The sequence below is a fragment of the Littorina saxatilis genome, linkage group LG8 (genome assembly GCF_037325665.1).
Source record: "Littorina saxatilis isolate snail1 linkage group LG8, US_GU_Lsax_2.0, whole genome shotgun sequence".
NCBI lineage: Eukaryota > Metazoa > Mollusca > Gastropoda > Littorinimorpha > Littorinidae > Littorina > Littorina saxatilis.
In genome coordinates, this window is record NC_090252.1 from 1,890,403 (window position 1) to 1,905,402 (window position 15,000).

General features: G+C 46.2%; 2 protein-coding genes across 3 annotated transcripts in view; both read left to right on the forward strand.

The window, feature by feature from the left end:
- The first annotated feature begins 4,412 nt into the window (after positions 1 to 4,412).
- LOC138972523 (uncharacterized) overlaps positions 4,413 to 15,000 on the forward strand; it is a 63,525-nt gene continuing 52,937 nt past the window's right edge. Inside the window, exons 1-4 of one of the 2 annotated variants that reach the window (XM_070345169.1) lie at positions 4,413 to 6,402; positions 6,899 to 7,101; positions 7,212 to 7,399; positions 13,571 to 13,865. In XM_070345169.1, coding sequence (XP_070201270.1) covers positions 5,617 to 6,402; positions 6,899 to 7,101; positions 7,212 to 7,399; positions 13,571 to 13,865 — 1,472 coding nt within the window. In that variant the 5' untranslated portion in view covers positions 4,413 to 5,616. The remainder of the gene's footprint in view (positions 6,403 to 6,898; positions 7,102 to 7,211; positions 7,400 to 13,570; positions 13,866 to 15,000) is intronic. The other variant, XM_070345168.1, reaches the window with a different exon arrangement.
- Positions 14,565 to 15,000, forward strand: part of LOC138973879 (uncharacterized) — a 2,038-nt gene continuing 1,602 nt past the window's right edge. The window contains exon 1 of the mRNA XM_070346574.1: positions 14,565 to 14,937. Coding sequence (XP_070202675.1) covers positions 14,565 to 14,937 — 373 coding nt within the window. The remainder of the gene's footprint in view (positions 14,938 to 15,000) is intronic.

A 15,000-nucleotide genomic window follows, 5' to 3' on the forward strand; every position in this document is an offset into this window, starting at 1 on the left:
AAATCAAACCAAACCACAACCACAACCAAAAATTCACGTTGTGTCGACGTGTAATTCACGTCAATTTTATCACGAAAAATGCACCAAAACTCAATTTTCACGTTGTGTCAACGTAGAATTCACGTAATTCTTGACCTAAAATTTGACAAAAAATTTACGTTCCATTGACGTGGACATTACGTAAAAATGCAAGGCAATTTTAACCAAAACACAACCACAACCAAAAAATCACGTTGTGACAACGTAGAATTCACGTAATGTTTTTACGAACAATCCACCTCCACCAATAATTCGCGTTGGTGTCACGTAAAATGCAACGTTGTTTTTCAACGTTATTTCCGCGTGGTTTCGTCCATACAAATCTACGTAAAAAAAAGTTGAAACGCAACGTAAACCCAACGTAGGCCAACGTGAATATAACGTGAATACAACGAAAAATTGTTTGCTGGGTATGTATTGTATTTTTCTGTTTATTATACATTCTGTATGTGTATGCCTTTCAACTCTAACTCAAGCTGAAGAGTTTTAGCTATTTTATGAACAATTTATGGCTTATCCTTGATTATAAACATGATCCACTGGTGTCAGCAGCCACTCATTATTTCTTTTAAAGTTAGTATTAAATCTTCTTTTTTGACAGCCGGAGGAGGAGGGGGGGGGGTTGCGGAACCCCTGTAACCACACCCCCCCCTCCCACCCTAATCCGCCCCAGAAATAGGATGCCGTTTTTGACGTGTTTGTTGACAAACTGCGTCGGGGATAGATCTAAAACATTCTGCACATTGCCAAATCATACATAGTTCAAAAGAGTTGGAAGGCTTAGTGATTGTTTTACAAGCTAGTAAAATTTCGTTGATCTAGTCTAAGTCGATTTTGTGTATAAAAGTGTTATATGATAGTTATACGTTATTACGTCATTTATCAACTACGGTGTTTCAGTTGGTCATCTTACAATGTCGATCTAATAAAACCTAACGATATTTTCTGTTGGGCAACCAATTTCCCATGTTAGTGAACAATTAAGATAAACAAAAACACCAAACAGTGTTGTGTGTGTTTCCCCCACCCTCCCTGCCTGTACCCCCCACCCTCCCTCCCTGTACCCTACAGGGTGCTTAGCATGGTGTGAGAGACATAGTGTTGTGGGTGTTTCCCCACCCTCCCTCCCTGTACCCTACATGGTGCTTGGCATGGTGTGAGAGACATAGTGTTGTGGGTGTTACCCCCACCCTCCCTCCCTGTACCCTACAGGGTGCTTGGCATGGTGTGAGAGAAATAGTGTTGTGGGTGTTACCCCCACCCTCCCTCCCTGTACCCTACATGGTGCTTGGCATGGTGTGAGAGACATAGTGTTGTGGGTGTTTCCCCACCCTCCCTCCCTGTACCCTACAGGGTGCTTGACATGGTGTGAGAGACATAGTGTTGTGGGTGTTTCCCCCACCCTCCCTCCCTGTACCCTACAGGGTGCTTGGCATGGTGTGGGAGACATAGTGTTGTGGGTGTTTCCCCCACCCTCCCTCCCTGTACCCTACAGGGTGCTTGGCATGGTGTGGGAGACATAGTGTTGTGGGTGTTTCCCCCACCCTCCCTCCCTGTACTCTACAGGGTGCTTGGCATGGTGTGGGAGACATAGTGTTGTGGGTGTTTTCCCCACCCTCCCTCCCTGTACCCTACAGGGTGCTTGGCATGGTGTGAGAGACATAGTGTTGTGGGTGTTTCCCCCACCCTCCCTCCCTGAACCCTACAGGGTGCTTGGCATGGTGTGGGAGACATAGTGTTGTGGGTGTTTCCCCCACCCTCCCTCCCTGTACCCTACAGGGTGCTTGGCATGGTGTGAGAGACATAGTGTTGTGGGTGTTTCCCCCACCCCCCCTTCCTGTACCCTACAGGGTGCTTGGCATGGTGTGGGAGACATAGTGTTGTGGGTGTTTTCATCACCTTTCCCTGCAAGCTAGTCACACCTTGACAACATGTCATCAGACTATTGGGGTGGCATCATGTATAATTATGCTTGTATCCTTGTTGGTGAAGACAGTGACCCATGACCTGTGAATGTTGGTGAAGACAATGACCCATGAGCTGTGAATGTTGGTGAAGACAATGACCCATGACCTGTGAATGTTGGTGAAGACATTGACCCATGAGCTGTGAATGTCGGTGAAGACAATGACCCATGACCTGTGAATGTTGGTGTAGACAATGACCCATGACCTGTGAATGTTGGTGAAGACAATGACCCATGACCTGTGATTGTTGGTGTAGACAATGACCCATGACCTGTGAATGTTGGTGAAGACAATGACCCATGACCTGTGAATGTTGGTGAAGACAATGACCCATGACCTGTGAATGTTGGTGAAGACAATGACCCATGACCTGTGAATGTTGGTATACACGATAACCTCTTGCTTCAAGATATCAAGCTCCATAAACCTGCTCCACTTTTCTTTTCACGTGTGTTACTCTTGTCACGTGTGTTACTCTTGTCACGTGTGTTACTCTTGTCACGTGTGTTACTCTTGTCACGTGTGTTACTCTTGTCACGTGTGTTACTCTTGTCACGTGTGTTACTCTTGTCACGTGTGTTACTCTTGTCACGTGTGTTACTCTTGTCACGTGTGTTACTCTTGTCACGTGTGTTACTCTTGTCACGTGTGTTACTCTTGTCACGTGTGTTACTCTTGTCATGTGTGTTACTCTTGTCACGTGTGTTACTCTTGTCACGTGTGTTACTCTTGTCACGTGTGTTACTCTTGTCACGTGTGTTACTCTTGTCACGTGTGTTACTCTTGTCACGTGTGTTACTCTTGTCACGTGTGTTACTCTTGTCACGTGTGTTACTCTTGTCACGTGTGTTACTCTTGTCACGTGTGTTACTCTTGTCACGTGTGTTACTCTTGTCACGTGTGTTACTCTTGTCCAATTACTCGTACTTTGTATCTGAATTCTAAATGTATTTATTGATAGAAATTTAGATTTTCCACCTGAGCATATTCGCAGTTTGACTATTCCAAAAGACAACACTTTTTCAATGACATGTTGGCAGGAATGTGCTACCATACCACATGGCCCACCTCAGTGTCATTTAATGAGCTATGCACCCCGGGTACACAGAGTGTTGACACCACGCATACAAGAGGACTTGGAATAATTCAACCAGGAAGTTTTTCCCTGCGACGTTGGTCCACACCTTGTGTTCGTTCTGTTGCGTTCCGTCTTAGCACTGTACAACGATTTGTTCTCAGTGTCTCTGTATTACAACTTGCTTCATTGCTGTTTTAATCAGTAAATGACGTTCGTTTTGCAATCAAGACATAAACGGAAGTGCCATATAGTGAACCACCGAGTTTGGAGTGTGTGACCGACAGTACTGTGTTAGCCTACTTTACGTCAAAAAGAAATGATTCAAGGTTCAGGGGGTCATAGGATCATAAGATATCACGGTTCGTGATGTGTGGTGTGTTGGGCTGAGGACTGTGAACAGTAGCGTTACAACTACACAGCACAGTGCTGTAAAAAGATCAGTGTAACACGTGTTGATGTGTTGGGCTGAGGACTGTGAACTGTAGCGTTACAACTACACAGCACAGTGCTGTAAAAAGATCAGTGTAACACGTGTTGTTATGTTGGGCTGAGGACTGTGAACTGTAGCGTTACAACTACACAGCACAGTGCTGTAACAAGATCAGTGTAACACGTGTTGTTGTGTTGGGTTGAGGACTGTGAACTGTAGCGTTACAACTACACAGCACAGTGCTGTAACAAGATCAGTGTAACACGTGTTGTTGTGTTGGGTTGAGGACTGTGAACTGTAGCGTTACAACTACACAACACAGTGCTGTAAAAAGATCAGTGTAACACGTGTTAATGTGTAAAGACAACAAAGATTAGGTAAAGGAAAGGAGTGTAAATTACTGTTCAAATTATTGCGTGCATATTAAACATGTGCACAGTCGATAAGTCACCTCATCTTAGAAGCAAGTAACGGTTTGCATTTGATAAAAACAATCAAATACAAAAATCTTCTCTAAACAAAAAAAAAGAAGATTTTCTGAGTGTCCCGCACTTGTAATGACGCTGACGTGCACTGTGAATCCTACAGGGTACAAACACTGATTGGTACGTCGTTCTGCACAAAGGACGCTTCCAGTCTATTGATATCAACCCGTGCACTGTGAATCATACAGGGTACAACCACTCACTGGGACGTCGTTCTGCACAAAGGGCGGACAAGGTGTTTGTGGCGACTATCAGTGACAGTGTAGTCTACCTGACTGTGAAACATGACTTGTGTCAGTGACAGTGTAGTCTACCTGACTGTGAAACATGACTTGTGTCAGTGACAGTGTGGTCTACCTGACTGTGAAACATGACTTGTGTCAGTGACAGTGTGGTCTACCGGACTGTGAAACATGACTTGTGTCAGTGACAGTGTAGTCTACCTGACTGTGAAACATGACTTGTGTCAGTGACAGTGTAGTCTACCTGACTGTGAGACATGACTTGTGTCAGTGACTGTGTAGTCTACCTGACTGTGAGACATGACTTGTGTCAGTGACAGTGTAGTCTACCTGACTGTGAAACATGACTTGTGTCAGTGACAGTGTAGTCCACCTGACTGTGAGAAATGACTTATTTTAATGACTGTGATTTCTGACTGTGACAGTGATTTCTGACTGTGAGAAATGACTTGTGTCAGTGACAGTGATTTCTGACTGTGAGAAATGACTTGTGTCAGTGACAGTGAAGTCAGCCTGGCTGTGAGAAATGACTTGTGTCGGTGACAGTGTGTGAAACTTGACTTGTGTCAGTGACAGTGAAGTCAGCCTGTCTGAGAGAAATGACTTCTGTGAGTGACAGTCTGTGAAACATGACTTGTGTCAGTGACAGTGAAGTCAGCCTGTCTGTGAGAAATGACTTGTGTCAGTGACAGTGAAGTCAGCCTGTCTGTGAGAAATGACTTGTGTCAGTGACAGTCTGTGAAACTTGACTTGTGTCAGTGACAGTGTAGTCAGCCTGTCTGTGAGAAATGACTTGTGTCAGTGACAGTCTGTGAAACTTGACTTGTGTCAGTGACAGTGAAGTCAGCCTGTCTGTGAGAAATGACTTGTGTCAGTGACAGTCTGTGAAACTTGACTTGTGTGAGTGACAGTGAAGTCTGCCTGTCTGTGACATATGCCTATTATGAGCCGTGTGTTAGCGAGCCACACCCGACCTCGGTCAGTAACACACAGCACGCCACACTCTGCATTCATGGCACGTTGTGTGGTGAAAACCTGGAACATTTTGTCTGAAGGTTTACCCAAAGAGCTATAGGGGAACCAGACGTGCGTAATTCTGTCACTGAGCGTGATAACCAGTAGAACAGGGCATGTGTAGAGACTGATACTCTAACCGGGTACGAGAGATTCTCTAACCGGGTGTAAGGGAAAGACAAGTAGTTGATCATAACCAGCAGAACAGGACATGTGTGAACCTGGACTGATCCTCTAACCGGATGTAAGGGAAAGACAAATTGTAGATCATAACCAGCAGCACAACGCGGGTAGCTCTCTGTCGTTCCCAAAAGCAACAAAGCGCGCAGGTAACATTGAGTGAAGGTTTGAACCCGAGACCATGGCGGTCAGAAACTCGCAACAGGCACAGGGTGAGCCCTGGCGGCAGATCGTGACGTCACTCTACCCTGACGCTCTCACCCGTACCTACTGTGTGCCGCCGGTACAGTTCAACAGGGTGCCCTACTTCAGGGGCACTGCACCCGGTACCGGTGAGCCCGTGCTTGTGTTGCCAAACTGTCCGACTGGTGGCGCCCTTGTGCACAGAGCTCCCCCGTCCCGTCGCCACTTCATCCCGCCATCACAGCACAGCCTGTGGACCCAGGAGTCACTGTCACAGATACATCTCGCGCCAGAAAGAGTGCAGGAAAGCGACATACGGGATGACTTTGCCCAGAACCACGTGATGCTGAACCTGCAGGAGCTTGGCGACAGTCGTCACGAGGCCATGTTCATCCTGTCTCAGCTACAGTTCGGCAGCTACCTCAACCAGCCTGCCTATGCGGCGGCCGCGAAACAGCTCCCACGACCCAAAGACTTAGCACAAGATCGTCAGGGCGATTTTGACTTTCTGTTGATCCACCGCCAGCACGGCATTCTGATCGGAGAGCTCAAGTCTGTGGGGAAAACCAAGGGTGCCTCGAACGAGACAGTCCCTCCGGCCGATCCTTTCCTTGCCCAGAAGGTGAAGCAAGCGGTCAAGCAGCTGGACAAGTCGGAGAGAGTGGTGAGGCACCTTGTGAGTGACATCGGACCTTGCATGACTGTCAAGAAAACTCTCTTCCTGCCTTACATCAGCAGTGCTCAGTTAGAGCGAGTCTTGTACAACGATGAACAGTTGGAACAGGTAACGAGAAACGTAGAGAGGGAAAAAGAGAGAGAGAGAGAGAGAGAGAGAGAAAGAGACAGACAGACAGAGAGAGAGAAAGAGACAGACAGACAGAGAGAGAGAGAGAGAGAGAGAGGGAGGGATGGAGGGAGGGAGAGGCAGACACACAGACAGACAAGAGAGACAGAGCTAGGGACAGAGAGAGAGAGAATAAAGAGAAAGAAAGAGAGACAGAGACACAGGGAGAGAGTGTGTCCTGGTCTCAGTACATTTACAATTGCTGCCTCACACCCACACACACACACACACACACACACACACACACACACACACACACACACACACACACACACACACACACACACACACACACACACACACACACACACGCAAGAGTGTGCGCATATAGTCACAATGATGGATGTTTTGTCAGTTTCAACCCAGGAAATAATTATACTTGTGTCCCACACAAAGATAAAGTATTACGTACTGTACATGTATGTCTCTGCTGCAGGCGGTGTGTCAGAGCCTGGGTGCCGCCAACACAGCGGAGGCCCTGAAGCTGTGCTGTTGCTCTGACCAACTGTCCCAGCCTGCATCGTACTGGCACGTGACACCCGCCGTGTTATCACAGCTGAGCACCTGGTGGCAACACAGGATGGCCTGTACTGTGGACACTCAGCTCACTGATCAGCTTTACCTGGACATCGTGGCCAGGTGAGAGAAGTGACATCCATGTCAGTTACGTCGCAGTCTCAAACAATGTTGGTATTCGACGTTTAAGGATTAATTATCATTTATCATTATCTTAATTGTTTTTCCTACAGGTTTGTTGGTCCGGCCACCACGGTGTCTGTCCCCTGCCACAACGGTGTCCGTGTGGAGGTGCGGACTGCAGGACAGGCGGTGGCGGAACTGGGGCGGAGGCTGGCACTTCTGGTTCTGACCCTGCAACAGCTGGGACTAATGAACCGAGACCCGCCACTGGTCTACATTACGGGAGCGCCAGGAACAGGTGACAAGCTCACAGCTTCTCTTACTAGATTGTTTGTTTCTTATTTTGTTTGTTTGTTGTTGTTGGTCTTGCTGCCGATTTTTTGTCGAAGGAAGATGGAACACTAAAGCTCAGCCGTCTGTTTCGCGTTAAAGGCTAACATCGGCGTGCGGCAGATGCAGCTCTAGTTTCTTGTGCTGGCAACACTAAATTTAGCTCTGTGGTCTTCTACTATAACAAGGTTCAGTCTCCTATGCGTACTCTGCTAACTAATTAAGCCTCCAAAAAAAGCTGTTCACATCCTGAACTCAGGTCAAGAGTTCGGCTCATTCTCTCCCTGACCGGACGCTACAGTCCTACGCGAATATATCAAAACAAAAATACAGAGTTATCTCCCATATGGTTTTCGCGAGCACTGATCTAAATTTGAGATCAGTGTTCGCGAGACGAAAATGATTGCAGATTGGCCGACTTCGACAGTGATCTCCGTTCTGTTCTTCACAGTTATGATAAAGACATCGTTCCAAGGTCAAAACAAGTCGAAATTTTGGGACTGCTGCCGGAAGGAGACCGTAATATATGGTTTCATCACTGTCAACTGGTTACAGAAAAAATCGTCTGCTCCAGTTAGCGCCGAAACCAAACGGTTGATTATCACGTGACACTTTTGCCATATTTATCAATCAATCAATCAATCAATATGAGGCTAATTATATCGCGCGTATTCCGTGGGTACAGTTCGCGCAGGGATTTTTTTTTTTTTTTTTTTTTTTTTGGGGGGGGGGGGGGGGAGTTAGAGTTGTTTGCACAGTAAATACAGCCGCGAAAAATAGCTCGCTTGAAACTGTCTTACATATCAATTCCTTTGTAATTTAAAAATTACAAAACACCATGAAAAATCATTAGGCCAAAAAAAAAAATAGGTCTGTTTACGGTAACCCGACCGACCCTAGTTTTTTCGCGCGACCCTAGACTTTTTTTTGGCATTTGGGAAAAAAACAAAAACAATCCCGACCTACCGACCCTATTTTTTTGGCCTATGTTACCGTAAACAGACCTATTTTTTTTTTGGCCTTATCGACGATCGCGAATCTGCTTATATCAATAATACATTACAAAAAGCTCTAAGTATGTAAAAATATCGGTTTCCTTGCCAGACAAGGAAACTCAATGCATCCTGTCAGGGAGAGAATGAGCCGAACTCATTTTGACCTGAGTTCAGGATGAGCAAACGCCCTGTGTTTAGGGTCTTTGTTCAAAGTCGCGTGACAGTTTTCAACGGGAGTTTCTTCTCGACCAGAAGCCTGCTGGCAATTGAACAAAATTGGGGTTGTCTTTTTACATGGTTAACATCGCGATTATTTTGCTGCACCAACTATTGTCTGCCTTCTCCAGGCATGGGAATTGAAAAAGTAAAAAAAGCTGAAAGAGAATACATACCAGGTGAATTGGACCTGATCAAACAAGAAGTCTTGAACATACCAAGAAACACACTTCTAAAACAAAAAAAGCGACCATCCCACCCAAAACAAAGCTCCACCACTTTTCATGGTCTAAACCTACAACCCCAGACTGAGACATCTTAAAAAGAAACTCCTAAAACATTGGAAACTGATTCTACAAGACACGGAATGTGCCAGACTGTTCCCTGAACCTCCCCTTGTGGCCTATGCCAGACTGTTCCCTAAACCTCCCCTTGTGGCCTATGCCAGACTGTTCCCTAAACCTCCCCTTGTGGCCTATGCCAGACTGTTCCCTAAACCTCTCCTTGTGGCCTATGCCAGACTGTTCCCTAAACCTCCCCTTGTGGCCTATGCCAGACTGTTCCCTAAACCTCCCCTTGTGGCCTATGCCAGACTGTTCCCTAAACCTCCCCTTGTGGCCTATGCCAGACACAGGAACCTGAAAGAACTTCTTGTAAAAACCTCGTAACAAATCAAACAACAAGCAACACCTGCCTTGCCTAAACCAGGTAATGAAAACAACACAACGCCAGGAACCCCAGTGTTTATTCATAACACAACAACAACCACGAAAAATACGGAAAGAATAAACAAAGCCACCGGAAAAAAACATACGGAATACCAGCAGTGGCCGGGAAAAAGTAAAAATAACCCAATAACGCTACACTGACCAACAGTATTGGTAAACCGAAGGAATCGACACACAACACGGCCAAACAGCCGCAACGCGGAAATAAAAGGGGGGGGGGGGGAGGGAGGGCAGAACCTCGCGCCCAAAAATCACCCCCACGGTAACCCCGCCCACCCAACCGAAAGGCCCCACTGCACGTATCAAAGAGGCACACCCAACCATTGGCGAAACGCTGATTGACACACACTGTCTTGCATCTACACGTACCACGGACGAAACTCGACCCCACCAATGAAACCACACCTCAACTCTGACGAAACTGCCTATTTAAACAGACAGAGCCAAATACTTAACCACACTTGGGGGCCCGGGTAGCTCAGGTGGTAGAGCACTGGACTTGTGATCGAAAGGTCGCTGGTTCGAATCCGGGACGGACACGCGTCAACTTTATGTGCGACCCAGAGACGGTATCCATCTCCCACCCCCGTGTCACCACAATGGCACGTTAAAGACCTTGGTACATGGTCATTCTACCATAAGTGCAGATGGCTGATACCAACTAAACACGCCGTGAGAGCGTAAAAACTCGAATCGTATAAACCAATTCATGTCCAATATAGGCAATTAAGACCTGACGGACAATAAGCCCCTTAAAATTTACTACTTAACCACATCACGAGTTTCTCCTGATTCAGACCTACCACGCTTTCCAACTTCGCTCCTCGACCTACACCACCCTCCATCACTATGGCCACCAACTTCAACAATGAGATTGCCGAAACCCAATTCGATTTCTCTTTGGAAAATGAAGAGGATTCCACCATCCACGCCAGCCAGTACCACACCTCCAAAGAGCTGGAATCGAACAGCATGAGAGAACATGACAGCATCCTCGAAATCAGTCTACTACCCGCGAACGCGGACGCTCCCAACCAAACCCTTCAACTGAACCAGAAACCAGCCAAAGAAAGGGTAAACCCCATTCTGGAAAGACTACAGGAGACGTTCAAATGCAGAACGAGCTTAACCACAGCAAAACAATCGATAACACTCGCAATCAAGAAGAACCGGTGTGTACCCTTTTTGAAAGGGGCCACCGACTTCAACCCAAGTTTGAACGGCTCAACTGCAAGAATGCAGGGGCTCAGAGAACAATTTCGGGACATCTTAAGGGAAAACAACAATTCCCTCCAACACCATTTCGCCGAATTCCTCGAGGGGGAAATTGGAAACGAGACAGAAACCATCAAATGTCTCCGCGACGAAGCCCTCGCCATCGCCGGTAAAGATGAAGAAACCCTCAACATGCCGTAACTCAGCCTCCAAAAATTCATCAAGGATGAACAAACTTTGGTACAACGCCACCGTGACTACGAGGAAGACAGGGAAAGACGCGAACACCGCAACCAACAACGAAAACGGCCACGGGACCACTCAACAAGTAACTACAGAATCCCTAAGCTGCCAAAGCGACAATAAGCAAAACTTTTGTCTAAAACCTACACTCCGGTCTGCCCTCGGGCGGACCACCCTCATCTTCCAAAAAGGGATGAATTGTTTTGTTACTAAACCACCTTATGAAACAACCAATACACCCCCTCCCCCTGTCAACCTGTACATACAGTACACAGACAAAATAATGAGAAGGGTTGAACTAACAACCACACCACTCCCCACATTTACCTGTACCATCAGTACACACAACAATACGGAAAAAAACCGTTAAAGGCACAATGTACTATACAATCACCAAGCCTTACATAAACCTCAATCACTGAGAGGACAGTACACACAAATAAACCCAAACAAGGCAAATGAAAAATGATTATTCTCAATCGAGAAACAAAGTGATGAGGATATGGGTTTGAATAGTTGTCCCCTGACGAGGCTACCTTTCAGTTTCCCCAGAACACCTCTATAAAATCACAAAGAAGCTATCTTAGCAATTTGAAACTGTAAATATTGCCGAAAAGTACTATAAATGGGAGAGGTACTTAGGGATCTCTGGGCTGCCTACTGCATTTGCCGGGTTTGGCAGACCCTTGATTTTTTACCCCCTAAGTAAGCTCAAAGTCAACGGCGCGAAGCGCCTAGCCTTACTAGGGGGGTCAGGGGGCATGCCCCCCCCCCCCGAACAATTTTTCTCCAAAGAACCCAAATTGTGCACTTTGGTGTCATCTGAGCTCCAAGGATGCCATTGAATTCAGTTTTCAGAACCATTTTTGCCTCCCCGATTTATTTTTTCGGCGGACACTTTAGCTTTTACGGCGGGGGAAAAAAAATCGACGGAAATTTGCCTTTTGGCAGACAATTCCCATGCCTGCTTCTCATTGACAAAAATCGTTTCAAAATTGGCTGAAAGTCGCACAATCATGTGAACATCACTAGTAGGACAGGACGTGAATGATGTTACACCGTACACCTGCTGACATGTGTGTGAAGGGTGCTGTCATCATCATCATCATCATCATCATCATCATCATCATCATCATCATCATCATCATCATCATCATCATCATCATCATCGTGAACAACAACAATAATTATTGTCGTCGCTGTTGTTGCGGCAAACGATACTGACAAAACAATGTTTCGGATTTCCTTATGGGGCTGTCACACTCTAGCGTTTTAGAAAAACGTATGTCTAGCGTATGAAAAGTAAAAAAATAACGTCAATACGTTGGCATACGTCGAAAAAAAAGCATCTAAATTTGACTAATGCATAACGTATTCATAGCGTACGTCTAACTTATTTGAAACACATCACTGACTTATATAAAACTTATGATAGCGTATCATAGCGTATGTCTAGTGGCCTCGCCTTATGCCCAACGTATAAGTAACTTATGAGAAACCTATGCGCAGCGGGCTCGGCGTGTTTCAAACGATCACGTGACAATCACAATAAATATTGCGTCTCAGACAGAATATCATTCCACACTGTGCGAGCAACCAACATGGGTCAGAAGACGCAGACTGCTACCAAGAGCGGCAGAGGAAGAGCCATTTGTATACAGGGACAGCAACACGCCAATCATACGCTAGTTGTACGGTAGCGACACGTTCAGTAAGTTACACGATCGTCAGACATACTTCTAATACGTTAGATATAGGTAAGACATAGGTTACAAGATATATCTATATATAAGTTACTACTGTAATAGGTTATTGATAAGTTAGCTGTATGCTACACCTTTCTGCTAGCGTAGCTCGACGTATCTCAACGTATCTCGACGTATGAGTAAACTACCTGTAACGTATTTAACATGCGTAGTGTATGTCTAGCGTATGCCTAACGTATGAAGAGTACGTCGGCATACGTCCACAAATTTTGAACATGTTCAAATTGTTGTTCTCGGTCTCAGCATACAACAACGTATGCCAGCGTGCTTTTAACTTATTACTACTTATAAGAAACTTACACCTAACCTATGTCAAACGTACTCCAGCGTTTCGATGACAATTCTCATAAGTCGGCATAAGTTACTGCTATTCGTTATAGTGTGACAGCCCCATAACAGTGCTCTGATGCCAGCTTGTTTGCTCAAATGACGTCTTAGTTGAATGAATGACGCGATGTGTATGACGTTGTTTTTTTGTCAAGTTTTACTCTATCGTCATCGTACCAGAACGTTCTAGTTTTGTTGGAGGACGGTTTGTTTTGTGCACGCTGTGTGTGTCGTCTGATTCCATCCAAAATGTGTCAACTGAAGGAAAGGCATCCAGCTGACTCGGAGAAAAGTTTGTTCATTTAGTCTCCATGAAATGTAATTTTCTAAAATAAGAATGTTCTTGGCAGTTATATCCATTTTGTTATGCTTATTGCTATGTTCCTGATGCTGTGTTTCGCGTGTAACTGGTGAAACGGACTCGATGTAACAGAGCCTTCCTTTCACATTGTGTTGTAATACATGTATATTGTTTAGGTTATATTTTATGTGTGAACAGGTATGACAGGTCTGGTACTGCAGGGGTTGAGGTGGCTGATCTTCCCTATCACCAGGGTCACGATGTGAAAGTCGTCTCTACGTGTAACACTGCCTTGTTTTCACACTGTCCTGCAATATATTAACCTTACTATTGTTTGTGTTCCAACAGGTAAGACGGTGGTCCTGGTGCTGCAAGGCCTGCGGTGGCTGCGACAGGGGCACGATGTGCACGTCCTGTCAACACGGTACGCCACCCGGGCCGTCAGCACATCCATCAAACAACAGCTGGAGATGTCGCTGAGCGCGGGCCCGACGCCTTCCCTGACACCAGGCAGCGTGTCGTACCACCTGTACGATATCTGGAACAGGGAGGCCGATGTCGAGCAGGCAGTCACCGACCTCTTGGCATGTGTGGAAAACGGCAACCTACACGTCTTGATCGACGAGGCGCGCTTTGACAGCAGGTTTGTGTTCAAACGTGTGTGTGTGTGTGTGTGTGTGTGTGTGTGTGTGTGTTTGTGTGAGTGTGTGCGTGTGTGTGTGTGTGTATGTGTGTGTGTGTGTGTGGGTGTGTGTGTGTGTGTGCGTGCGAAAGAGGAAGAGTGAGAGCTGTCTGATTGATGTAACTCGCACCACCCTGTATGCCTGGAATTGCATGTTGTCATAACCACAATCTGCTTAAAATCCTAAAGACGTAATTATGGTATAATATTAAGCGACATCTTTTATAAAGTTGCGGACAACTGTTATAAGCTTATCATATCTCATGTGAGTGTGACACACATCTCTAACACCTTGTCTCATGTGAGTGTGACACACATCTCTAACACCATGTCTCATGTGAGTGTGACACACATCTCTAACACCATGTCTCATGTGAGTGTGACACACATCTCTAACACCATGTCTCATGTGAGTGTGACACACATCTCTAACACCATGTCTCATAATTATGAGTGTGACACACATCTCTAACACCATGTCTCATAATTATGAGTGTGACACACATTTCTAACAACATGTTTCATATGAGTGAGACACACATCTCTAACAACATATTTCATATGAGTGAGACACACATCTCTAACACCATGTCTCATGTGAGTGAGACACACATCTCTAACACCATGTCTCATGTGAGTGTGACACACATCTCTAACACCATGTCTCCATTCTGTGAAACAGCCAGAAGCTTTGGTCCCCGTCACACACACCTTGTAACACGCCTTGCGCAGCAAGTACCACACCTGTACCTGTGGTGTGCCGGTACTAATAACTGCGACATACCCCCAGCACTACAGACACAGGTGTTCACTGTCCCCCTCCGCTCGGCGCCCGCCGTCCTGCGTGAAATACAACCCGTGATTCACAGGTTTAAAGTCCACGACTACAGCGACAGCGGCGTGCCTGCCCCTGGGGACGGGCTGAGCGTGATACGGCTGAGTCACCATGGCAACGCGCACACAGGTCGGTGGCCATTGGACTGCGCACAGTGTGGTCAGGATATCGCTGCCGTGCTGCGCCGTCTGGGTGTGGGTAAGTTGTGTAGCTGATTATGATGGTGATGATGTTGGAGGTGGTGTTGATGCTGGTGGGGGG